Source organism: Macrobrachium nipponense, chromosome 36, assembly GCF_015104395.2.
Source record: "Macrobrachium nipponense isolate FS-2020 chromosome 36, ASM1510439v2, whole genome shotgun sequence".
In the NCBI taxonomy this organism is placed as follows: Eukaryota; Metazoa; Arthropoda; class Malacostraca; order Decapoda; family Palaemonidae; genus Macrobrachium; species Macrobrachium nipponense.
Window position 1 is genome coordinate 52,416,645 of NC_087220.1, and position 20,296 is coordinate 52,436,940.

General features: G+C 43.6%; 1 protein-coding gene across 3 annotated transcripts in view; it reads right to left on the reverse strand.

Moving 5' to 3' along the window:
- Positions 1–1,029: 1,029 nt before the first annotated feature.
- Positions 1,030–20,296, reverse strand: part of LOC135203656 (gem-associated protein 8-like) — a 60,610-nt gene continuing 41,343 nt past the window's right edge. For 2 of the 3 annotated variants that reach the window (XM_064233513.1, XM_064233514.1), the window contains exons 2-4: positions 13,093–13,265; positions 3,468–3,869; positions 1,030–1,268 (exon numbers count right to left, since the gene is read on the reverse strand). In XM_064233513.1, coding sequence (XP_064089583.1) covers positions 1,104–1,268; positions 3,468–3,869; positions 13,093–13,167 — 642 coding nt within the window. In that variant the 5' untranslated portion in view covers positions 13,168–13,265 and the 3' untranslated portion in view covers positions 1,030–1,103. Of the gene's footprint in view, positions 1,269–3,001; positions 3,250–3,467; positions 3,870–13,092; positions 13,266–20,296 lie in introns of those variants that run through there. The other variant, XM_064233515.1, reaches the window with a different exon arrangement.

Genomic DNA, 20,296 nt, shown 5'->3' on the forward strand with positions numbered 1-20,296 from the left:
ATATATCATTGTTAGGGGGCATAAGTTTTACAGGGTGCATATTTGTAGGTGGCATTGTAGGAGTCAGTCATTCATTTGTAGGTATCGTTAGGGTAGTGAGGCTTGGTGATATTTCCAGTGTGAGAGAGTGTATAGAGTAGGTAATTTGAGCGAGGAAAATGGGCAAAGTTTGGCACATTTTGGCATCTTTTAGGTTGTAGAATTCAGTAAATTCAAAACAATGGAGCCTTGCCCTTGAGTGATTTGGCCTTGTCTTTTACTGAAATTTTTAAAGTCCCGGCTTGCTTCTTGAAATATAATGAATTGCTAGTGTACTCATTTCACTTCATGGATAAAAATATTCTGAATTCCAGTCATTTTTACTGGTCAGGTATTTCTTAATGTTATTCCAGCTTCAAATACCTTTCGGAATATAAGGTCTGTTCATTTTCTTTCGTTTTCTTTATGTATATTTCACTAGTATGGAAGAGATGTTTGTACAAAAGAAGAAAACTCCTCATGTATATAAGTTGGTGTGGTATGTTCTTGTCTTCTGTCGTGTATTTTTTATTTTTTCTTTGCTCCTTCCCCACATGTAGTTAATGTACATTTACTCTATTCTGCATCATTCATTAGTCAGCGGGAACGATTGGCCAATTTCACAAGTAACTATTAAGCATTAGTTAGATGACATTGAACATCAGTCGTATTTGCAATAATGCATAAAGCATTTTCAATTTAAGAATGAATTAAACTTTCCCTGCAAAAGCATTTAAAGCTGTAAGTGAGGAAGGGTCTGACTAACTAATGCTATGATTGGTAAGTTTCAATATTTGATGCTGCGTGTCTGCAACTAATAATGGACATTATTGGGAATACAGTATAGCCAGTGTATTTTTCACACTTGTTTGTAACACCACAGTGGTCAGTCCCGGGGTTTTGTACCCACGTGTACAGTGTGCAGCGTGTCATAAATATGTCACACCTTACTTAGATTATTTTTACCCTTATGTAAGCTATCAGTTTGGGGGATCATTCAAAGCCAGTAAATCTTACTATAAATTATTAAATGGTTGCATATATTTATAGGAAAGACATAACAGGAAAAAAACTACTTAGACCTTTTAGAACATGACATGAATTGGTATGTTTGGCCAATATTGTGGTCGGTGAAGAGTAGAGATTCTATCAAAGGACAACTGGATAGCAGTTTCCATGGCATGAATTCTAGGTGAAGCAGAACCATACAGCTGTTGCATCTCTCTATTTCGAGTGACATCTGGGTGTTCCTGTAAAGTAAGTAAATTTAACCCAATTACAATGGAGAGAAGCAACTGTATAGCCCACCTTAACCAATTAAAATGAAAGTTTTTAAGGAAAAAAAAAAAACTAATGATAACCTGGTTAGGGGTTTAGTATAGCAATTTTGTGTTTTTCCTAGGTATGCAAACCAGAGCCTTTTATGTAAGGGTGTAGCCTTTATTAGGCTCAGAGGTCTGGATAAACTAATCCTTTATTATAATTATGTAAGGGTGTTCCTCAGCATGAGTTAGAAAAAGTTGTCAAATTTTGTTACAGGGTGGTTAATTCGAGGTATGTGTAAGCGCTGAATGGCCTTTGCTGCCCCAGTGCTTGGTGTTACACCTAAACTTTATAAAACCAACCAACCAATCGAGGTATGTGGATGAAGTCACCTGCTGCTCTGAGCTGGCACCTCTTCCATCTGGCATTATGTGGAGTGGTTAAAGTGAGATTATGAATAAAGGCTTTGGTTTGTATATCTAGAAAAAACACCAACTAGAAAAATTTCTTTGTTCCTATGGAAATAAAACCATCACATATGTACGAAACTCAATACTATGTGGAAATACTGTTCCCAGTCAGGCTCATGAGCAGGGGAGCTGTGACACTTGTAACCTCCAATACAATGTTGCACAAGGATACTAAGTATGTAGATGCTAAGTCAAAGAAATATGCTGAACTCTAGAACATGTAGCATTAGTCAGAACACTGCTAGTATCTCTGGTCAGTCATAAATTGATGGGTACAGAAAATAGCTTAAGCTGTACGATAGGGTACCCAATTGTGAAGTCTACCTGCATCACCCAGTAAATAGCTAACCAGACTTAATACCTTACAGAGGAAGAGAAAAGGTGGAGGAGAGAGTGCCAGTCACTCAACCTTACATGGTTATGCTATCCATGCATCTTGAAAAGGATTTTGGAGGCTACAACCTGCTGAGCAACCACCACTACTCCCAAAGTGTGTGTGTCCAAGGACTTGTTGGCAACGTCAACGAGTAATAAGGTGAATGTGATCTGGAACACCAGAAACCTGCCCTTGTTACCTCTTGAAATCTCCATACAATTTGGGGAGGAAAGTACCTTCCTTGGTGAGATCTTGCCTGGACTAGACATTAGTTCTCATAGAAAATTATCACACATCTGCTTGTTCACTTCATGAAGCCAGTTAGTACTTTCTTGGACACCAACTCCCAAAAGAGGCTTGCACATCAGTATTCCTTGGTGAGAGCTCTGGGGACTAACTGGACATTGTGGTACCAATCCTAGAAATGGAGTTGTTGAGCAGACTCAATCACACAAGCCCTCTTGTCATTGCAGATTACGCGCACAGTTCCAAATGAACCCTGAAGTTTATGTGACTCCACATTCAAGTAGTGTCAATACTGCAATATGGAGACATTTCGCGCTTAAACGCTCTGTCTGCACAAACACAATCCAGAGATCAGCGCCTCTGTGGCGTGGTTGGTATGGTGTTGGTGTCCCACCTCGGTGGTCGTGAGTTAGATTCTCGGCCATTCCATTGAGGAGTGAGAGATGTGTATTTCTGGTTATAGAAGTTCACTCTCGACGCGTGGTACAGAAGTCACATAAAGCCGTTGGTCCCGTTGCTGAAAAACCACTGGTTCCATGCAAAAAAACAAAAAAAAATAAATACAATACAATACAAACAATCCAGAGATCATATCTGCCAATTTAGAAGGGCATAAAGTCCTTTCTATATTCCTTGGCAGAATTCCAAACAGTCTGGGACAGTCCTTATACTTGGAAGGAAACTGGTTCACAAGCTTACTCGGATACCAGTATCAACCCTACCATCATCAGATGCTCCACCAGCACAGGAGTAGATGTGTCTCCTAACTTTTGAAGAAGGCACTCACTCAGTCCAACAGAACTTGAATAGGAAGAAGAGGTAGATGATATGCAATTGTTCATTCACCTTTTTCCACCCGGATGTTGCTCTCCTCAGCTACAATAAAAAGATGTTGAGACCTGCAGTAGCACTATGACTTGGCTTGTGCTCAATACCACAGGTTTACTCCAGGAGGCTACACATCAAAATGGTTTTAAATTAAATCTATAATATGAGGCTATACACAACATTTTATAGGTAGACTTGTATAAATGGTAGTTCATGACAAAAGCAAGGGAATTTTATTAGAGGTTATAAGCTGCTGTAATTCTTACCTGTGCTATAGTATCCTGCATAGACACTGGAGTTAGGAACATTCCTGCCCCTCCATTTTTTATAGATGCCTTATGGACTTTCCACTCCACTCGATGTTTCTGGCTTGTTTCTAAGAATTTCAACATGTCTTCACTGACATCAATATCTTCCCCCTCATCTTCTGTGTCATTGATTTTCATCCCAGTTTTCATCTGCGAGTACAGACATTCTGTATCACTAGCACCCTCTTGATTACTCTGCTGCTTAGCCAACTCTCTCATTCTGCGATTGCGCTTCTTTCTCTTTCTCTTCTTTTTGTTTCTCTTTGCCCGAGCAATTTCGGATGGTGTCCTACTTGGACGAGGTGGAAAGTTTCCATTTTGTGTTTTTGATTCCACTGATGTGCCTTTCAGTGCTGCTAGCTAAAAGGATGAAAAATATTATTAGATATTCCACAAGAAATTACATAGACTACACAATCTAAACCATGAAATTAACAAATACAGTATAAATTATATAGAAAACTCCATCCTAACCTTAGGGAATAGGTTGCAGGGCAGTTTTCAATATGATTTTATTGTTTGAAGAATTTTTCAAGCCTTAAATTTAGAGAAGCATGAAAAATACCTAAAATTACAAAATGTAACTTTTTTCAGCACACTTCACTTGCATACAAAGTATAATCATCAAACATAGCCAATAAACCTGTTTCCTTCCAAAATGAAAATTTGTTACCAGGTCCAAAGCCTGATAACAGAAAACTGTATGATAATACAATGGAACTGATTATTAATGTACATCATTGTCCTCATCATTACTGATATAATGTCAGAGTTTCCTTTGTTGGGTTATAAACGTGAGATTAGTCCTACCCACTCTCCACTGTTCTGTACACTTTCAGCTCACATTTTTATCATGTTTAAGTCTTGAACTAATGCTTTCTCCATGTTTTTCATCCTACTACTAAAGTACTTACACATTTCCTAAATAATTGAACCTCTCCCCCTTCTGATCTGAATGAAACTATGGTACTATGAAAGCAGCCAAAGGTTATAAACAATAAGAGCAATTTTGATCATTGCTCTCCAGCCCATACTCCACAGAGAAAATTCTGATGCTCAGCAACACATCAAAACTATCTTAAGAAATGTACTACAAAACAGCCATCATATAAATGGTTAAAATGCTTGCACTATTAGCCAATGAACTTGTTTCCTTCCAAAATGAAAAGCTATGTTTGATGAGGCTGTTCTTTGTTAATTTAAAGTACAAACTATTTCTTAAATAATTTAAATTCTCATACAGTATAAGTATTTTTTAAATTTCTCAATAATTGAGCAGGAGTATTTAATCAATGCAAAATATTTTTTGTACCAATGTCTTAATGATTGCTCTGAATTTCAATTTTTAAAGTTTACAGTTATATATAAAAAAATTATTTAATTACATAAATTCTTAGCTGGTCAATACTTGGATAAGTGACTGCCAGATACTGTTGGCATGAAGGCGACATCTTTTAAATCCATGATTCAAGTCTTGGTCTTACGAACTCCTGCTGTTCTGCCTGATTTGCTGGGTGATCAACAGGTTATGAGCATTCCATTTCTAAGGACCCTAAAAGCTACCAAGTACCCGAAGGCCTTTTGCATTACCACTTAGGACTTCACCTCCAAACTAGGTGCCAACAACTTGTTCTGGCTCGGTCAAGAAGTAGTGTCCAAGGGTTACATTTCTTTTGACTTCATGTATCTTTTTTTTCCTTGGGTTCTGTGGTGGCTGCTCAACATTCATGTAACTCGCCTAGCTCTTGAGGGTAGATGGCATCTAAGGTGTACAGCTGCCGGGGTGAGGGTGTGGGACTGGCCTCCCGAGTTTTCTTTTAAAACTTCTAAGGGACGATTAGCAAGCTGCCATGTGTTGGAAGGGCATGCATGCAGGTGTTCTAGAAGACTGAGTGTCCTGTCTATAAAAAATAATGTACCTTTTAGGATTAACAGATGCAACTCCCACCCTCTCTCTAACAAGGTGACAGAGGAACTGACAATAAACAGACCCATTGATTATCTTCAGCTCTATTGTCACTGATAAAATGGGTTCATCCAAGTCTATCTTCTATTCAATGACATTACATTCCATTTATTCGAATGGCCCAGAAGTCTAGCTGTTGAACATCATACATATTCAACAGATCACAAGCGTGAGTCTCCTTTCTTTGCTCTTACACGTCCAGGAAAGTCCCCAGATGAGGCGAACTACCAGTCAGTTCAGAGATTTGCTCAGAATCCTTCCATCAAGAAGTAAATCACCCCCATGTAATGATCAAAGGTTTGTATACGTGTAGGAACAAATTATAAATTTTCAAGTACTGTAACTTGTATTTTTCCTTACATACAAACCTGAGGTCTTTCCATAAATGGCCCACTTCTAGCCACCCCTCATTTTGCAAACTGGGGCAAAAAACAATCAGATTGTAAAGCAAGGAATCTGTGGCATCTGGCAACTCATACGTATATGACGTGGAGGCTGGCCACCAACCAGGCATAGAACCCCGCAATGCATCAGTCTTTCTTTGACTGCCTTGGAGAGTAATCGCTTGCGCTCTCCTTCCCAAACCGGTTGGTTTGTTTGCCCGTGATTTCTGTGTTTCTGTGTGTGTGTGTGTGTGTGTGTGTGCCTTGTTGATTATCATGGAGTCCTCCAATTCTTCTAGGCCTCATCAATGCATGTGCCCAGGCATTCAGGGATTTCTGTGCTCCCGGTTTTTGGCCACTACCATTACAGATCCCATACTACATGCAGTGGGTGCCGATCTAATTTTTGTACCATTCCTAATCTTTGGCCAGAATGTCATTCCTGACCTGTATCGCAGTGGAGGCCGTTCTACAAGAAGAGGGACCATTGTAGAGTATCTACTTGTCCTTCTAGGGAAGGTTTTTCGCCTCCTCATTTGGACAGTTCAGCATCCCGTTCTTCCACAAGTGTTCCCTCTGCATCAGTTGTACTGCTGTCTCCTTCCTTTTCTTCCATCGAAATGGCCTTAGTCCCAGACTGCAATCCTGATAAAGGAGGAAGAACTGACTGAACTTCCCTCAGTGCAATCCGAAGCTATTCTGGCTACTGCAGTGGACCACAAGTCCAACCAGGAGAGTCTGGAAGATGGTAGAAGCAGCAGTCTCCATAGCCAAGGCCTGCTGTGAAGAAAATGATGGACCTTCAGACCTAACTGAACCATGGTTAAACCAGGCTTAAGACAGATCACATCCGAATTAAGGTGACGGGGCATTAGCTGAACCAGGGTTATTTGGTACAGGAATGAGGGCAGAAAATCAGAGATGTCGAGACTGTCCAAAGGGTGTTATTACTATCCCCAGAACATTTATAGTGGACAGATAATCTCATTCACCAATATCATCTCTGAGGGAGTCTGGGTCAACTACATACTGTCAAAATACTGTAACAGACAGATCTGAGTAAATCTATCCAATGCCTCTAGTATGATGGCAGAAAATCGCAGATATCCAGGGTCGTAAGGGTGTTATCCCATGAATAAAGGACAGAAGTCAATCTCAATCAAAGGTAACATTATCCCTAAGGGAATCTAGGTCAACTACTGTAAAAATACTGAAACAGGCAGATCTTGAGTGAATCCAATCTGGTACCAGCATGAGCATTTGTACAAACACCTATGGAGCAGTAGACAGTCTGAAGCAAGTGTTTTCACTAGTAGAACATCCATTGTATTGTAGACACAATGGAGTGCCTCCAAGAGTTTAGATAGATAAGTACTTGGAAACACTCACACAGAATAGGGTTTTTACTGTGTTGACAGGAGAGAGATTGATGATTGATCTCTGGTAGCCTTCTGATAAGGAGACTGTAGAGAAGTGCAACTTAAAAAATTTCCCTGGACTCTATAATATTCACCAGCTTTTGAGCTGAACAAATTGCTAATAGTATTAGGATGAAGATACTGTACACAGCATACAGAATAAAAACACTGCTGAATTTAGGATGAAGATAGTACTGTACATAGCATACAGAATAAAAACATCACACAGTATATATGAAATATAGACATATCACAATCAAAGCAACTTCCCAACAAACCTTTGTGATAAGTCAACTCTGTATATGCTGCAACAATGACCAAATGTAAATAAAGACTGAACACACAAGTGACTAAAGTAACATCCATAACCCCCACCACTGAAAAGAATTCTAGAGCATAACCGCAAGTCTTAATAAATTCGACAACAAACAATATTTATCATTCACTTGAAATTATGCTGCAAAAATCACAATTTTTGAAAGTAAATTGTATTTTTCCTAACTATACAAACCTGAGGTCCTTTACATAAGGAATTACTATTCAGCGCCAGCTGGACCGGTCATAGATTTACTAACAAGGTAGTTCGGCAGTAACTGCTTGTCCAATGGTCAGGAGTCCTGCCCGACTGGAGGTAAACATCACTTTGCTTTAGGCCCAGGAACAGTGAGGGGTGGCATAAGGTGGGACTATATGTAAAGGACCTCAGGTTTGCATAGTTAGGAAAAATACAATTTACTTTCAAAAATTGTGTTTCAAAAATTGTGATTTGTTCAGACACGCTATACAAACCATCGGTCCTTTACAAAGGAAGACTCACTTATTGATGGGAGGAATCTGAGTCTTGTGAACAGACTGGTGTTCGCCCAACCAGGGTTCCCTCCCTGGTCGTAAGAGCAAAGAGAAGGGGGGGGGGGGGGGGGGGGGGGGGGGGACCTAGCCTCTGTCCAACTGATCGGAGTGTGCACTGCAAAATCAGTGGTCAGACCTCTGGACCAATTCATAACAGGGAGGAAAGCGTACCTCTTATGAATAGCAAGCAAGAACTAAAGTCGTAAGTAAGAAGTCAAATATAAAGTATTGGGTTTGTTTCTTACTGGTGTCCGCTCCCCCCTTGCTAGGGAAGGGATGGATAAACGCTTCTATCCCTAATGAAAGGGATAGAATGGAGCTCTGTTACGTAGCTTAACTGCATCGTCGTCCTGTCCAGCGTTGTGACGACCACTACCCTCTGCCCGCAGGGAGAGGGAAGAAAAAAGGAGGAAGAGGAGCCAGTCTCACACTCTTTCACTCTCCATCCATGCAATATCACGAGGACGAGATGCTACCTTGTCCTGTAAGGGAGCTGGGTAAGCTACACAACTTGTTGAGCAGCCACTACGGGTTCCAAGGAAAAAGTGTCCAAGGACCTATGGGCAATATCCCGAAGGTAGAAGGTGGTCTGGTTGGACCACACCCCCTGCCTTCAGCACCTGTGCGACGGACAAGTTCTTGCAGAATGCAAGGGTTGGACCAATGCCTCTAACTTTGTGGGTTCTCGGACGAAAGGTACTGGTGTCGGCACTCCTGTCTGAGTCATACGCTTTCCTGATTACCTCATGAAGCCAGACAGAAACAGTGTTCTTGGACACTTCTTTCTTGGTCACCCCAGTGCTAACGAAAAGGCGTCGACACTCAAGTCTGAGGTGTCAAGTATTCTTCAGATAACGCCGTAGCACCCTCACAGGACAAAGCAGCATATCTTCCGCATCATTACCGGTGAAGTCCTCTAGGGAGGGGATCGTGAAGGACTCGAACCTGGCGTCAGGGACCGAAGGGTTCTGAGTCTTCACTACGAAATCCGGGATGAAATCTAGCATAACCAATCCCCATCCCCTCGAGTGTTTAACACTGAAGGAAAGATCATGAAGTTCTCCTACTCTCTTCGCCGATGCCAAGCCCAGCAGAAAGACGGTCTTGAGGGTCAGATCCCTGTCTGACGACTTCCGGAGAGGCTCGTAAGGTCTACAAGTCAAACTCCCTAAGACAAGAGTCACATCCCACCCCGGGAGCCTGAGTTCCCTGGGTGGGCAAGACCTCTCAAAGCTCCTCATTAGGAGAGATATTTCCATGGAGGAGGAAATATCATCTCCTCACGGCTTAAGGACTAGGGCCAGGGTGGCTCTGTATCCTTTGACTTCAGAGACAGAGAGGAGCTTGTCTCGGTGAAGAAAGATGAGGAAATCTGCTACCTACTGAAGAGTGGCCCTGAGCGGAGAGAGACCCCGTCTACAGAGGACTGTCTGAGGTATCCAGCCATCTCTGTTGCTGCTCGGCGAGAAAAGCCTCTCGCTCGCAAGAAATGGTGGATAACCACCAGCCGTGGAGACACAGGGAATGAACTGCCTGGTGGTACTGTTTTACATGCATTGGACACAGCAGGTTGTGCCATGGGGGGAATCAATAGCGGTGCCTCTGGGAGAAGAGCCAGCAGGTCCGGATACCAAATGGCCTGAGCCACTTGGGGGCCACCAGAATCATCCGAAGATTGCTGGTGACCAACACCCTGCTGATCACCTTGCAAATCAGGCAGAATGGGGGAAAGGTGTAGACTGCGAGGTTGTCCCACGGGTGTTCGAATGCGTCCTCTGCAACTGCCCAAGGGTCCGGCACAACTAAGAAGAAAACCTGAAGTTTTCTGTTGTGCCAGGCAGCGAACAAATCCACTACTGGACGCCCCCACAGGTCGAAGAGCCTTTCAGCCACTTCTGGGTGAAGAGATCATTTGGTCCCAATCGCCTGATTCTGGCGGCTGAGCTTGTTTGCCACTACATTCCTCTTGCCTGAAATGTATCTGGCTGACAGCTCTACCGAGTGAGCTACAGCCCACTCGTGCACCTGCATCGTCAACTGGTGCAACGGGAGGGACAATAGGCCCCCCTGTTTGTTGATGTATGCCACTACCGTGGTGTTGTCGCTCATCAATACCACTGAGTGTCCCATCTGTCATTCCCGGAACTCTTGGAGTGCGAGAAACACAGCCTTGAGTTCCAGGAAGTTGATGTGGAGGTGCTTGTCGTGATGGTTCCACACTCCTGTAACCAGCAACTCTTCCAGGTGTGCGCCTATTGAGAGGTTCCAGTCGTCTAGCCACCAGGCCAGGTCCTCCTTTACTTCCTCCGTGAGAGGAACCAGGAAGGATTGTAGATCCTGTGCCTGTGACCAGCACTCCTTTAGTCTCCACTGAAGAGACTGCAAGTGAAGACGCCCGTGAGGGACAAACTTCTCTAGTGACGACAGGTGACCGATCACGACTTGCCACCGTTGAGCTGACTGTTCCTGTCATGACAGGAACCGTCTGGCTGCCTCCCTGCACCTGCTGATCCGCGAGTCTGCAGGGAAGACTCATGCTGCTACCGTATCAATCAGTATGCCCAGATACTTTATCCTCTGCTTGGGTTCAAGATCTGACTTCTCAACATTTGCCACGATCCCCATATCACGGCATAAGTCGAGGAGTCGATCTCTGTCCTGTAGAAACTGCAAGCGGGAGCTCACTAGGACTAGCCAATCGTCGAGATACCTCATCAGAAATCCTGACCGAATGGGCCCAAGCCAACACCAGAGTGAACACTCGCGTGAACACTTCTGGGGCAGCACGTGGACAGTCTGGTGGGACCATCATGTCAACCCTGGGAACTGGACGATCGCTGGTCTGGCGAGAGTCACCTGAGCGACTCTTACCATCCTTCCGCTCTGTGCCTGGATCCTGACTGTGAGCGTGCTCAGTTGTCTGGTTCCTGGTTGCACGATCACCGGTAGGTGACCGTACACTCGGTGACGAGCAAGCGGCCGAGACAGTTTCCGGTCTGGAGGTGGAACCTCTGGAGCTGAGAGCAGAGGTACCAACGGTAGCTGGTACCTCCACGGTCCCTGTCTTCTTCTTCCCTGAAGAAGGAGAGACGGGCCCTGTTCCCAGAGGAACAGGAGGACCAGCGGAAGACCCACCTGTCTTGCCGGAGCAAGACAGACCCTTAGAAATCTCTGAGCGAGACTTCTTAAGGGTGGGGGCGAGGCTACCTTCTTCTTCCTCGGCTGGGGGGCATTGGAAGTCAAAGATGAAGAGGCGGCAGAAGACGACAACGAAGATGAAGACGAAGAAGACGACGACACCTTCCTCTTCTTCTTGGACTTCTTTTTCGCCAGCTTCCTCAGGACAGCAGACAGGTCTCCCATCCAGGATAGAGCTGGGGCAGTTGCAGTGGCAACAGGGCCCAACTCCACCTGTCCGGAAGGACCTGCGGAAGCGGCAGCACTTCCACGGGCAGGAACAGAGGCAGCAGGTTCAGTGACAGCTACAGGAGGACAATCCAAAGGGAGGTCTTCGGGCACTCGAAGTCAGGGGGCGGAGCAAGGACAGCAAAACCAGGTGGAGGAGGAACCATCTCCCTTCGGGGCACGTACGACAGCGGAGCTTGTACCGCAGCCGAAGGGGTGACCGTTGTCACGTGCTGTGTGTACACCCTGTGAGTGACTGGGGCAGTAGCCAGATGGTGAATAAGCCCCTGAATACTCGGAGTGCCCGGAAGGCTCAGGGAGCGCCACACCTGCTGAAGATCCCTGCCCGCAGAGGCAGACACACCTGAGGAAGCAAAATTCAGGTTAATGGGAGGGGTTCCTGTTTGCTCAGAGGGGGAAGGATCCCACCCTGAGTGGACAGAAGACCCCAAGTACAACACAACTCCAGTTGGGTGTCGCCCCCCTTCCTCTGCACTCGACAAATCAAGCGAAGAGGCGGAGAGGGACACATCCCCCGAAGGGAAGAGAGCCATACACGGGAGATGACGAGGAGGGAGGAACGATGACGTGTCGGTCACCAAAGGTGTCGAGGGAGAGCTTTCCAACGACACCTTGGCGGCTCTATGTGGCTTCTTCCTCTTCTCGTACAACTCCCACTGCTCCTCCGACCAAAAGACACAAACATCACACGTTAATAACCGAGAGCATTCACGCCCTCGGCATCTAGTACATAAGGGATGAGGGTCCACAGTATCGCTGGACCTTAAAGCCCCACACTTACGGCCTCCACCTCCAGGGCACACTCTCCAGTTGGATGGGGGACGAGGGCGCTTCTCTGATTCGTGGGACTGCATGATACACAGCGATGCATTTCCACATATAAGAACAAAATAATAATAATAGAGTACTTACAATCACTTCCACACTATCCTAAGAGAAACAGGTTGAAAAGTAATCCAAAGCTTTGATCTCACAACAGAGGTGGGAAGAGAGGCGAACACACATCTTCACCCGACAGCGGTCAAAAGCAAAGTGGTATGTTTACCTCCAGTCGGGCGGGACTCCCGACTATCGGACAAGCAGTTACTGCCAAACTACCTTGTTAGAAAATCTTACAACCGGTCCAGCTGGCGCTGAATAGTAATTCCTTATGTAAAGGACTGATGGTTTGTATAACGTGTCGGAACAAATGGCTGTTTTATGTATTTCTATTAAAAAATTTATAGAGGATACTGCTCCACTATCAACTAAAGCATGTATACACCCCAGAGATATTTGCACTTTCTCCTGATAGGCAATTTCCTAAAGCTATTCTAACTACAGTAGTAATTATTCAGACATCTAGAATAAAAAAAATCTAAAAGAGCAGACACACTTTCTTATAAGGTACACAATTCTTTTTCCTTCAATGATAAAAAAAAAATGGTAGTAATTTTACAGCTTGTTTTGTGTGGAGAGTGACAATTAATTTCATCTTCCTTACAAAGGATTCAGAAGGGGTTTTAAGTAAAGCTAATGAAAGTTAGTAAAAAAATCCTTACCATTCTCATCAAACTGGATTTTTTGTGTGCAGCACGATATTTTGCCTTAACTATTGCATCCCGATGGGCAGTCATATCATTGTATTGTAATAGTACCAGAATCTGCCATATTTACTGTTAATGAAACATGGATCTGTGACCGTCTTGTCCTCTTTTCCACTGTCTTCCTCCATCTGTAAAACAATGAATTAAACATTAAAACTTTATCCCTTTAAGCAAAAAATAATGTTTTAATTTATGTCACACAGCACATGAATTTTTGCAATGTAAGGCAACACTCTTTCATTAAAAAATTACATCCTTTCTAGTTTCCATCATTTTACAAATTATAAGTTTCATTATTCTAACTGTCCTGATTCCCACTTTTCTAACTTTAGTCCAATATGATGTAATAAAGGAAAAACAAATTTGTCGAAAATGCATTTTTAATAGATACACACGGTAGTTTACACCTGCCCTATCCTGCAGTCTGCATCTATCTTGTGACATAGCTAAAGTAAAATCCTCACCTAAAAGGCATCTCTCAGGATGATGTTTCTGTTGGTAGTAGTGGGTGCTTTTATTATGAACACCGATGGATCAGTTATTAAATAAAAAAATTTTCTCGATAGTACCTATATTTCTTATCACAACTCCATGACTTTGTTTACCTAAGTAGCTTTTTAGGTGAGAAAGCCTTCAGGAAGTAAGAGAACTGGCTTAGAAGAAAGTGACCATCTGAGTGAATAGAAGCCATAAAAATTGGTTAATATTAAACTAAGTCTTAAAGATCTAATACAGAAAACCAAGCACATAGAATTTAACAACTTAAACATCCCTCTGAATAACATCAAGATAGTACCTAGTAAGACATGGAATCATGATCTGCTTGAGTCCTGATTGCCGATGTAATGTCTTTTTGAAGCAGGAAGAACATCCGTAAGAAGAGCAATTTCCTCTTGGCATTTACAGAATGCTAAAATTAATTACCCTATGAATCACCAACAATTTTTTCATACTAAGGCTCAAAGTAAGTGAGACTGATGTGTCAACCCCACCAACCTATCCCACCCAACAAAGTTTGGCCAGTCACAATCATGAGGGGCAAAGTAACTACGTACAGCATAGTTATTAATTTGTAAATTAATACAGTATAGTTAGTAATTTGTAAATTAAAAAACTGTGATACTCTACCTGCTGATTCTGAGACTCTTGACATGTCATAACAGAAGTATCACTTCATGTCAAAAACCTGGAATGCTGAGCTAATCTTTGCGACCTTAAAATTTTGGAGCGCTATAACTTAAAACAAGCCCTCCCAGGATATCTGGACCTACTAAGAGTAAACAACTTCAGTCTCAAATGGATATAAAACAGGCCGTTGAATATTCTGTTGACTAATCACATGCTGTAACAAGCACAAAGTCCACTTAATGTCTTTCTGAGGCTCAAGATGAGAGAAAGGCATAAAAAGTGTCAAGTTTTTCAGAGGATTTTGATCCAACTAGCATTTAGTCTATGGGCAAGAGATATACTGCATGAAGAAAGGTGACTTCAATGACCCCAACTAGGCCTCTTCATAAATCAACACAACCACAGCTCCATTTTAAACAAGAGATATCATTCCAGCTCTTGAATATGCGCTTTGTGACAGATTAATGCCACTGATGAGCATACCAGACAGCTTCCTTAACTTCAGAGAGTAGCTGAGATATGCTACTTGAGTAGTAGATAATGGACAGAGGTCCTTTCCTATCTATCGCTTCAAAAACACAGCATTCAAGCCTCCATATTGTAATGGTTAAAGACAAGCCGGCTTGGTTCTGTGTTAGCAATGCCTGCTCTGGTGAGACTGGCCCTTTGCAAGGCATCACTAATCCTGCCTTAGGCATGACAGACATAGAGACTCAGATTCCTGAACAAATGGGTAAGGACAGCCATAAGGTGCAGTTTCTATAGCTTGCTAATTATTCTATCGTATGTCAATAAACAGAGGTCAAACAATTGGATCCAGTGTCTGCCTATACCAACATGAGCTACCAGGGTCTGCATCATTCTTTATACATCAAACTTGACTATAGGCTAACTCCCCATGAAGGAAAGAGATGATGTACATATTTTACAGCCAGGAAGCCCTTGGAGTTACGTGTGGCACACCCAAACTCTCTAGTTTGCGGTCGCGGAACACTTGCTTGAGCATTAGCGACCATTTGGCAGGTATGTAGGATGTGGTTCTGCATGCTGGGGGGAAACTGTCACCTAACCTAATTCTGATTTTTTACCTGGGACATACTACTTGGCCATCTCTACAACTATTATGTGGTACACCACTGGATACATTGTGCCTTTTGATCCTTGCTTGGAATAAATGAAGTGATCAAACCACAACCCTTAATTCTAACCTACTGATATAAAACTCTCTTTCTCCAAGTACAAGTAACCAAACACAACCCGCCAAAGCCAAGCTTGTTGACACAAAACTACAGGCACACATCACTGTTATTGTATTGCTGTATCTATCAGCATACCTGAGTGCCTCATCTGCTGTTTGGGATGGATCAGACATCCCCCAGTTTTTGACACAGGAGTTCCACACATTAGTACTACCATTTCAGTAGGTTGTGACCTACATAAAAGTAGATCAAAGGCATATTTCAACTGTGATACTTCCCATCCTAACCTTGCCTTGGGGCATTGTGCCCTGACCTACCTGGAGGGGGGGTTTGCCCCCTCCAGCTTTATGTGTACTTCAGATTTATGTGTAATTCGTCTTCTTTGAATCTCCTCTTCAGAGCTCTTTTCAGGGCCGATTCAATTGTTCGTGACCTACGGATATACAATTTCAGGAAGTTTGACTCTTCGTAGACATCTATTGCTTTTTTCAGCTCATTGAAACCTGAAAACCTGAAAACTTATGTATTATTACACCGTTCAGAGGAAATTCAAAGAAAATATGAAGTACACAGATAGATTAGTTTAGTTTTACTTTTCATGTATACATATAGTCAAAATCTAAGTATGTTTAGGGATTATTGTGATTTTTTATAATGATATTGTTATGATACAATAAAGTTTTATGCATACTTACCTGGCAGGTATATATATATAGCTTATCCTCTTGTCGCACTGGCAGAATTTCAAAACTCGCGGCAACCGCTAGTACACTGGTAGTTCAGGTGATCGCCACCCCGTTCCCGTGGCGCTGGTGCTCGGAACCATTCCCATTTTCGTCAGATTTTCTCTGAACCCTGTCTCCTGAGGGGAGGAGGGTGGGAATTTAATATATATACCTGCCCAGGGTAAGTATGCATAAAACTTTATTGGTAAACTATAACAATATCATTTTTATGCATGACACTTACCTGGCAGGTAATATATATAGCTGATTGACACATTTGGAGGTGGGTCAAAGACAGCAACATCGTCATAATTTAAAAATTAAATAATTTTTAAAATTACTATTAGGTTCCTTACTTGCTAAGGTAGCTGACTTCATAGGTCCCTGTCCTCTTAGCCTGCTAAATCTTAGTACTCTCAACTAGGATGTGACCTGTTTGTTGAGAAAAGCTAATAACAAGGGTCTGACAACTGGACATGACCATTTGCTGACAGGAAAACCCTGGCCCTCATTTACCACGGGCATTCATGCTAGGAAAGTTAGTCACCTGAACCACACACAATCACTATAACAAAAAACAACTACTTCAGAAACTGAGCAGGCAATAACCTTCTCAGACAACCATAAAACAGTATAACCTAATTAAAATAATAGCCTAGCATGTTAGTAGGTTATGGGGTGGAAACTCCTTTGCCCAGTACTGTACCTGAGGATACGTACGGGCCCAACGTTTGACAATTATCAAAAGTTGTCTTAACGTCTCTGAGGTAATGCGAGGCAAAGACTGAATTTGTCCTCCAAAACGTAGAGTCTATAATCTCCTTGAGGGCTAAGTTTTTTCTGAACGCCAATGACGTAGCTACGGCTCTCACTTCGTGAGCCTTAACCTTAAGCAAACCGAAGCTTTCTTCTTGGCAAAATAAATGTGCTTCTTTAATGACTTCTCTCACGAAAAAAGCCATAGCGTTTTAAGACATGGGTCTGGTAGGGTCTTTCACAGAACACCAGAGAAGAACCTGAGGCTCCTCTAATGCTTTTTGTCCTTTCGACATAGTAACGTAAGGCTCTTACCGGGCAAAGAACCCTTTCCTGTTCTTGACCTACCAGATCAGCCAATCCTGTAATCTCAAATGATCTTGGCCACGGATGTGAAGGATTCTCATTCTTGGCTAAGAATTCTTCCTGGAACGAACAAACTGCTTTGTTGTGCTTCCATCCTACTTGTTTGTTAATAGCTTGCAGCTCACTAATCCTTTTAGCTGTAGCTAAGGCTACCAAGAATATAGTCTTCTTTAATAGCTCTCATCTCTAAGATCTGCGTCATTGGACAGATCTAATCCTCTGTGCCTAAACACTGAAGATAACATACATTTGTAACCCTTAATGGTTTGATTTGCCAAACCCTCTTCCTTCTTCAGATACAGAAGGAAATCTGCAATTTGGGTCACAGAGGTACTGGATGAAGAAATCTTCCGATTCTTGCACCATTTACGGAAGTTCTCCCACTTCGACTGGTACACTTTGATAGTTGAAGCTCTTCGTGCTCTAGCAACTGCCTTCGCTGCTTCTCTAGAAAAACCCCTCGCTCTGACAAGTCTTTCGATAGTCTGAACGCAGTCAGACCCAGAGCGAGGGTGTTCTTGTGGAACCTGTCGAAGTGGGGTTGTTTGAGAAGATCTACTCTTGTGGGTAGACTTCTCGGAGAATCCACTGTCCATTCCAGTACCTTCGGTGAACCAAGTTTGGGCCGGCCAGTATGGAGCTATGAGCGTTAGCCTTGTTCCTTGACTTTCCCTGAATTTCTTCATTACCCTTCCTAAAATCTTGAACGGTGGAAAAGCGTACGCGTCTAGCCCCGTCCAGTCTAGTAGGAAGGCATCTACTGCGACTGCAAGAGGGTCCGGGGACTGGAGAACAGTAGTTTGGTAACCTCTTCGTCGCTGCGGTAGCGAAAAGATCCACCACTGGGCTGCCCCAAAGATTCCACAGCCTCTGGCATACTTCCTGATGCAAGATCCACTCCGTCGAAAGCACTTGTCTCTCCCTGCTCAACAGGTCCGCTCTGACATTCTTCTCCCCTTGAATGAACCTGGTGAGCAGGGTGACGTTCTCGCTCTCTGCCCACAGCAGAATCTCCTTCGCCAAATTGCAAAGAGTAAACGAGTGGGTCCCTTCGACTTTTGCGCATTCGAGACTCCCTTAGCAGCGAACGAGCACAACAGAGACCTTTTCTTCAGCACACCTGCCGTAAAAAGTGAAGAAAGTTCATTAGCTCCATCCCTCAAGGCTTTGTCCATACAGGACATAATGCTTCTGGGTAAATCCAAATTCGAAGGTTCTTCCATCTCTAGAGTACGAGCCAAAGCCCCCAACGACCAATCGAGGAAGTTAAACACTTCAAAAGTCTGATAAATGCCCTTCAGCAAATGATCGAACTCAGATGAAGTCCACCACACCTTGGCTGCGTGTAGGGCATGCCTACGGGAGCTGTCCACGATATTAGAAAAGTGGCCCCCCTGGGAGGAGCAGGAAACTCCCAGGCCAAGACTTTCCCCCGTAGCGTACCATACACCAGACTTCGAAGCCAACCTGGCCGGAGGAAAGCGAATGAAGTCTTCCCCGCTTCTCTCTTCTCCTTCAGCCATTCATTGATTCGTTGAAGGGCTTTCTTAGCTGTGATCGACAGCGTCATTTTCAAGAAAGAAGATTTCTTGGGTGCTTTCGTCTTTGAGAATTGAGACAGAGGAGATAACGGAGCAGACGGTTGAAAATCTCCTTCAAACAAGGAAAGAAGGCACACAGTTAGCTTCTTGTAATCCGAAGAAGGCGTTTCCACATTCTTGTCCTCTTCCGAAAAAACTAAGTCTTCCTCCTGAGAAGAAATATCCTGGAATTCCAGATCCTGATGAAAGTCCAATGAGGGATCCTTTTCCAAAGCTTGCTTGGACAGCGAATGAGAAACTGTCTCATTACAAAACCCTTCTCCTTCTTGTCGGGAAGAAGAAGGTTCAGTGTGCTGCCGCCTGCGTCCTGCGTCCACTGCAACAGCTGCGTCCACCATGTGTCCATCACTCTTCCTCTTGCGTCCTGCGTCCTGAGGTGTCAGAGAAACGTCCCTCCTATAGGACACTCTCCTGCATATCTCGCAAAACTTCCTTAGTCTCAGCTTCCTGACGAGAATCATCATGAGGATGAGGAGGAGGAGAACGAGGACGCATAGGGCTGAAACGAAGAGGCGAGCGATCCTGACGTCTACGAAGCGGAGGTTCTTGATGAGGAGAATAACGCTCATCGCACGGTAGCCACATCAAAAGGACGAGAAACCCTCTTCCTCTTGATAGGGATTGCGTCCTCATCTTCCGACGAAAAAATCTCAGGGCTACTCCAACCCTCTTGCTCGTAAACCCTTTCATCCTGGGACGAGGTCGGCATGTACGATCTCTTGAGAGGACGCGATTCTTCCAAAAAGCGTCTATTCCTTCCTGAAGCAGAACTACCAGAAGAATAAAAGCACTTCCCAGTAACGCCTTTTCTCTGGCGTACTGCTGCAGCCTGGGACGCAACAACAGGACTGCCTGAAGGGACGACTAATCGTGAGCTAACCCCTCTCGCCTCCCTTCGACTGTCGACATGCCTTCTCCCTTGGGTCTGGGAGCTTGACAGAGGTCTAGGTCTAGGAGCACGAGAAGGACAATCAGGCGCCCCCTCCACAACACTGTCACCAACATTAAACACTTCCACTTTATCCGTTAATCGCTTGATCTGATCCCCCATGGAAGCAAGGGCAGCGAACACTTTCACAATTTGCGGATCAGTAGTGTCCTCAGATACAGCAACGGGCGCAGGAGAAACCTGAGGGGAAGGTGCTACTAAATCTAACAATGTGGACAATTGAGCTGGAAGAAGACACAGACATAGATTCATTCAAAGGTTTACCTGAAGATCCAGATCTCTCACTTCTAGACACTGATCTTCTCACCCGATCTTTTTCCAGTCTTTCCACATACTTAACAAGAGCCTTCCATTCTTTCTCATTTAGACTCTCACATTCATTGCACCTATTCTCCCACGTACATACACTCTCTCGACACTTCTTACATACAGTAT